The 7426-nt window shown below is 37.8% G+C and overlaps 1 protein-coding gene across 1 annotated transcript; it reads left to right on the top strand.

Annotated features, from left to right (window-relative positions):
- Positions 1-1151: 1151 nt before the first annotated feature.
- LOC136155144 (olfactory receptor 4C13-like) lies at positions 1152-1952 on the top strand. Its single transcript, XM_065917039.1, has one exon. The coding sequence runs from the start codon at positions 1152-1154 to the stop codon at positions 1950-1952; it is 801 nt and encodes a 266-aa protein (XP_065773111.1).
- Positions 1953-7426: the final 5474 nt, after the last annotated feature.

Here is a 7426-nt window from a genome sequence, read left to right on the forward strand (position 1 = left end):
TCATCATGATTCTCTGACATTGCTTCTCATTTGCAAAACAGTGAAATAATATCACCCATACAGGTTTCTACCATGCCATGCATATAACAATCTATCATTAAAATTATGTTAGCGCTTATAAAGTTGTTGAGTTTAGGCAACATGCTTCATCAAATCTATTGCAGTAGCTCCTGTATTCTTTCATTACTTTCCCATCAGCAATACCCTGGCTTCCCCAGTGGTTCAGGGGACAGGAATCCACCTGCCATGCAGGAGACATGGGTTCACTCCTTGGGTCAGGAAAATTCACTGGAGGAGGGCATGGCAACTCACTCCAGTATTCTTGCCTGAGAATCCCATGGACAGAGGAGCCTGGCAGGCTATGGTCCATACGGTCACAAAGAGTCGGGCAACTGAAGCACCTAAGCACACAAAACCACACAGCAGTAACCTATTACACTTTATGTCAACACGTATAAAGAGTATGGTACTGGGGTTCCTTTCTTGGTTTATATCTCCAAACAGAATCTCAGCCCACTTCATTTAGTCACATGAACATCTTCTCTAGAGTTATATTGGTGATTTCCACTTTTTCAGTCCCTCTTTGTTGTTATACTCGTATTATCAATTACCATTTCTGATTTCCCCTTTCCTAAAAATAAAAGGAAAATTCCTTAGCTTTGCATGTATAGCCTTACACATATTTTCTACCTCTTTTTTCAGTCTCCCACTATGTGGAAGATCTACTGTTTCACGTTACGGTCAGAGTCATCTTACATAATTAAGTGTCCACAGATCAACTCCTGCCTCTGCATCAAGATCTTTATGTCTATACTATAAAAATCCCATTACCCAGGAGAGACTTTGAGTAATCTTCAAGAGATCAGACCAGTTTTTCTATCTCAGGAAAATATCATAAGCATTACGTACTTAATAGAATTTAGGCATTTACTGTTTATAACATTGACAAACAATGAATTCAAGGTTGAGTTAGTGAAATGTGGCTTTTTCAAGTAACATGAATTAATCTTAACCTGACATACATGGAGAATAGAAACAATGTGACAGAGTTTGTTCTATTGGGGCTCTCACAGAATCCAAAGATGCAGAAAACCATATTTGTTGTGTTTTTGATTGTCTATATTGTCTCTATTGTGGGAAATGTGCTCACTATGGTCACCATCAAAGCCAGTTCACTATTGGAGTCCCCCATGTACTATTTCCTGGCTCATCTCTCGCTCATCGATGCCTGCTATTCCTGTGTCAATACCCCTAAAGTGATCATAGATTCACTCTATGAAAAGAAAACGAGTCCTTTCTATGAATGCATGATGCAGATCTTTGGGGAGCATCTATTTGCAGGTGCTGACATCATTCTGCTTACCGCGATGGCATATGACCGCTATGTGGCCATCTGCAAGCCCTTGCATTATACTTCTATCATGAACTGGCAGATTTGTGGCCTTTTAGTAGGAGTGTCATGGGTGGGAGGCTTTCTTCATGCAACCATACAGATTCTCTTCATCATCAAATTACCGTTCTGTGGCCCTAATGTCATAGACCACTTTATGTGCGACCTGAACCCTTTGCTTGATCTTGCCTGCACTGATACCCGCACTCTAGGGCTCTTTGTTGCTGCCAACAGTGGTTTCATCTGTCTGCTAAACTTTCTTCTCTTGATTGGCTCCTATGCAGTCATTCTGCACTCCTTAAAAACCCAGAGTTTGGAAGCTCGACAAAAAGCTCTCTCCACCTGTGTCTCCCATATCACAGCAGTTGTATTTTTCTTTTTACCTTGCATATTTGAGTACCTGAGACCAGCAACTAGCTTACCTATTGATAAAGCAGTTGCTGTATTCTACACTATGATAACGCCCATGTTAAATCCCTTAATCTATACTTTGAGAAATGATCAGATGAAAAATGCCATTAGGAAATTGTGTAGTAGGAAAGTGATTTCAGGTGATCAATAAGATGTTTGAGAAACCCAACATTCATTCAACTGATGCAAGGATCAAAACAATATTATTTGTAACTTAGGTTAAGAATACATATGAGATTAAAAAAAAAAATAAAACCTACAAATCATACATTCTGCAAGGTGAAGAGAAGAAATGGTTTCAGGTAAAGAAAGACAAACCTAACCTGGGACTAGTGTTTGCGTATTTGGAAAGTTCTGCCAAATTGGATTCTAGTTTTACTGGCTTCATTATTGTATATGGATTCATAAGCTTTCATCACAATAGAAATATTATATTAATATTCAGCTGAAACTTCTATAACAATATAAAGAGGTAGACACTGCTTTCATCCCCATTTTACAGGTGTGTAAGCAAATAGAAAGGACTATGTTCCAAAACAGAAATATAATGAAAAACTTGTAACTGGAATCTAACTGACTTCTCAGATCAAGTTTTTTTTTTTTTTTTTTTTCCAGGTCATGTTATTAACTGCTGTAGTCTATGGCCAGGCAATGATGATAAAATGGTGGAATGATTATACCAGTTACCATTTATTGAGACAGGGACTATGAGTGACTATATATCCATCTTTCTGTCTATATACACATATATGCTATTTTAATAAAAATTGGCATATATACATTAGTTATATATACAATAGTATAGATAGATGATAGATAGATATGCACACACCATTTTATTATGCATGGTGGTAGTTTAGTCGCTAAGTCATGTCTGACTCTTGCAACCCCATGAACTGTAGCCTGCCAGGCTCCTCTGTCCATGGGATTTTCCAGGCAAGAATACTAGAGTGGATTGCCATTTCCTTCTCCAGGGTATCCTCCCCACCCAGGAATGAACCAACATCTCTTGCATTGGCAGGCAGATTCTTTACTACTCAGCCACCTGAGAAGCCCATTACATAAAACTAAATTCTATTTTTTTAAATCAAATATTTACAAATTTGTACACAGCATTTTTGGTGGTAATTGACAATAACACTATGATATGAAACTACTTTAGAATGAAAAACAGAAGCCATTTAACCTCTAAAGGTAAATGACAAGTATTACATTATTTATAAATTGTCTTTGAATATTAAGTATCATTCTTCATTGTTCATATCACAAACTTAGGCTCAGAAAGACATCAGTAAGAGTGGTGATTTCAATAAAAAGAGCATTTTAATGTCAGATATTTTCTCAGGCCATTTCTCTCACTCTTCTTGTCCTGGGACCCCTATAATGTGAATATTAGCATGCTTGATATCGTCTCAGAGGACTCTTAAACTGTCCTCGTCTCTTTTCATTATTTTTTGCTTGTTTGTTTTCTGTTTGGCTGCAGTGATTGCTACCTCTCTTTCTTCTAACCCACTGATTCATTCTTTTGTCTCATTCAGTCTAGTCTTTATGCTTCTAGTGTATTTTTCATTTCCTTAATTGCATTCTTTAATTCTGCTTGACTGGTCTTCATATTTTATAATTGTCTGTTAAAAATTTATTATTTCTCACTCTGTACATTCACTTTCCTCCCAAGTTATTTATCTTTACTGTCACTACTCTGATCTCTTTTGTCGGTGGATTTCCTATTTCCACATCACTTTGTTGTTCTTCTGAGGTTTTGTCTTGTGCTTTCATCAGAAACACATTCCTCCATCACCTCATCTTGCCTAAATTTCTGTTTATATTTTTATATGTAGTAGGTCAGTGAGGATTCTCAACCTTGGAGGAGTGGTCCTCTGTAGAAGATGTCCTTTGTGTCCCAGCAGTGGACTCTCATCTCATTACCCAAGGGCTAGAAGCCAGTGGCCTCAGGACTGTTAGACCATTACACCAGACTGCGTGAGCCTGGTCTAGAGGCTCCTGGAGGTTTCCTGGTGGGAGGAGCAGATGCCTGATGACTGGTGGGTCAAAGTAGGACTTGGACCTCTGATGTGCAGAACTATGTCTAGAGAGCAAGTCTAGAGGTGACTGTGGACTCATAAAGTCTTTAGACAGCTTGTCTGCTGTGTCTTACACTCAGTTTGTTGTTCAGCCTAGGGTGTCCAAGCAATGGAGTCTATAGGCTGTTGGGTGGGGCCAGGTCTCAGTACTGAGACGTGATTTATGATAGGTTACAGTTTGTTCTGCAATTACTCATGATTTTGGTGTTTTTATGAGAGGAGGTGAATTTTTGAGGATCCTTTTACTCCCATCTGGGCAGCTCTCCTCAAATAAATTTGATTGACAGAAGTATAGTATATGGAAGTCTAGCAGTGCCAGATAAAAGAGATATTTAGGGATCCTGTAGAGAGAGGGTGTGAAACATCTATGACCTTTCCAGGTGCAATGATCCCAGCACCTTCATGAGTTCATCAACCCAGAAGATCATTACACAAACACTGCAGTAATCACTATTGTAGTAACAACCTCATTTGGTCCTAGACTTGGGGCTAGTCCCCCAAATCTATCAATTCTAACCCATGTCCCCTTGTAAAGTTTATTTTGAAATAAATTTAGTAAAATGAAATGAGTTTTCTTATTCTCATTTATTTTAATTTCTAGGAAATTACAAAGTTCATTGTTTACATGTCATGCTTGAGGAAGGAGATGTGTGTGTGTGTGTGTGTGTGTGTGTGTGTGTGTGTGTGTGTGTGTGATTTCCTCATAAAACTAATTTTATCTACACCTCCATAACACCAGCATGAACACACACAAACACACACATCACTATACAAGGGTTTAAGATTATTTGGATTCCAGAGGAATGAATGAATGAAGGTAGCCGTTATAAAAGAAAATAAAACAAGCTAATAGTTTGTTGGAAATGTGAAGTAAATTAATGGAATAGGTTATATAGAAGTTAAACATGAAAAAAAAAAAAATACTTAGAAGGGTTATGGGCTCAAAGTTGTTCAGTCACCAAGCCTAACTCTTTGTGGCTGGAGCACACTGGGCTTCCCTGTCCTTTACTATCTCCCGGAGTTTGTTCAAACTCATGTCCACTGGGGCTTCCCAGGGGTCACTAGTGGTAAAGAAATTGCTTGCCAATGCAGGAGACATAAGAGACGTGGGTTCAATCCCTGGGTCTGGAAGATCCCCTGGAGAAGGGAATGGTAACCCACTTCAGTATTCTTGACTGGAGAATCCCACGGGCAGAGGAGCCTGGCAGGCTATAGTCCATAGGGTTGCAAAGATCTGGACACAACCGAAGTGACTTGGCATGCACACAAGCAGGCAGGTCTGTCCATTGAGTCGGTGATGTCATCCAACTGTCTCATCCTCTGTCACTCAAAGTACTTGTAGTCAAAATATCCATCCAATTATACCATTGCAGTTAGCATCCAGATTCAAAAGTGATTTACCTAAATGAGAAACTACGGAAATTCTAAGTGTCATTTCATTTTAAGAAATAGAATGCCTGATATATTCCCAGTGCTTTTTGTTATCATCCCTCTATCTCACAAAAATAGTACAAAATTAGGTCTGTGTATTTAAAGTGTACATATTATAAATATAAAGATTAGAGAAGTAAACAAATATTTGACATTGTTCTGCTAAGAAATACCATAAGAAAAGTTTTAAACCTCTTATATAAGTCTTCTAAGCCAGTAATAAATACCTCTAATCCACTTTATCTTTTATTTCAAATATCTGCAACTTGGGTTAATACTCAGGAAACATTAGGAATTGATGCAGTGTTCATGAACTGCACTTACATTAGCTAGCTTCAAGATGGGTGGCAGACTGTAACAACTAATAGAAGAATCTCTGGACTCACACTGCACTAATCCAAATCTGGCTCTGTGATTTTACAGCCCTGTAGCTTCAGGAAAGATAGATGAAATCCTAGGTCTTAATGTTTTTCTGTAAAATGGGACTGAAAATAATGATAATAATAATAATAATAATTTTTATGTTATTCACTTGTTATGAGGACTCATCAAGATGATATATATAATGGACTTTAATTAAGCAAAATCATATAATATGTGCAATCTGTTTTCTTTTTTTCATTATTTTTAATTAATTAATTAATTAATTAACTTTACCTTACAACATTGTATTGGTTTTGACCTAATTGACTTGAATTTGACTTGAATTCCCCATGGGTGTGCCTGTGTTCCCTATCCTGAACCCCTCTCTTGCCTCCCTCCACATCCCACCCCTCTGGGTCAACCCAGTGTGTGCTATCTATTTTCATCATAAAATGGATTTTAAAATATAAGTATAGAAATTTCTAGTTTTTAATTAATGCTCACTCTGCATGTTTGCCAAAGTATTTCATTTTATTCAGAGAATGCAATTTATCATTTTAATGGAAGGTAAAATTTAGCAGAAGATAGAAGTGAATTATTGTTTTAACAGGATTAAATAGAAATCTAAGTGAAAAATAATTGTTAGTCACTCAATTGTGTCTGAATTTTTGTGGCCCCCATGAATTCCTCTGTTCATGGAGTTGTCCAGGCAAGAATACTGGAGTGGGTAGCCATCCCCTTCTCCAGGGGACCTTCCCGACTTGGGGACTGAACCCAAGTCTTTTGAATGGCCATCACATTCTTTACCATCTGAGCCAGCAGGGAACCCCAGATAGAACCCTTGAGAGTGACAGTGAGAGCCGTGCAGTCATGTCTGACTCTTTGTGACCCCATGGACTATGCAGACAATGGAATTCTCCAGTCCAGAATACTGGAGTGGGTAGCCTATCCCTTCTCCAGTGGATCTTTCTGACCCAGGAATTAAGGCAGTGTCACCGCTTTGCAGGTAGATTCCTTACCAACTGAGCTACCAGGAAAGCTCAGATAGAGAAAGATAGAAGATTTTAGGGAACAGGCTCTAGGCTCTTTATGTTTTTTATAATTAAGTTATATGTGGAATCTAAGAAAAACAGCAACAACAGTAAAAGGAAAGTCAAACCCATAAAAGCAGAAAGTAGAAAAGCAGTTGCCCAGGGTTGTGGGTGGGGGAGGGGGGTAGTGTGAGATTAGTAAAAGCATATATATTTTCAGCTGTAAGAAGTATAAGGTCTGAAGATTTAACTAAAATATGGTGAGTATAGTTTTAAACATGATGGTTGTAATGTATAAGAAATATTTGCATGCAGAATAAGAAGCAGCTTAGAAAATAACTAATTGTAAGAAAAGAAAGAAGCTTCAAGAAAGTCTGAACACAATAGCAAAATTTTTGCAGTTGGAAGAAAATAAATATCCTTATTAAAGTATATTGTGTCCTGTCCATCCTTAAGATTTAGATGTAGTTGTGGTGAATGAAATTAAACCATAATACATGTTATAAATTTACCATAAAAATTGTAATGAAAGTTAAGGAATTTGGGGAACATAAAATGCTAACAATATTTGATAATCCAGTTAGAAAGAACTTGTGTATGTGGAGTAGGGTGCTGTTGGCCAACCCTGAGGATATTCAGAGCATGGAGCCAGGATACTGGGGACAGGAAGCAGGGGCTTCCAATTGTCTTCCTTCCTTCTAAAAAAAAAGTGAAGTCAA

The sequence above is a fragment of the Muntiacus reevesi genome, unplaced genomic scaffold (assembly GCF_963930625.1).
Source record: "Muntiacus reevesi unplaced genomic scaffold, mMunRee1.1 SCAFFOLD_124, whole genome shotgun sequence".
Taxonomy (NCBI): Eukaryota; Metazoa; Chordata; class Mammalia; order Artiodactyla; family Cervidae; genus Muntiacus; species Muntiacus reevesi.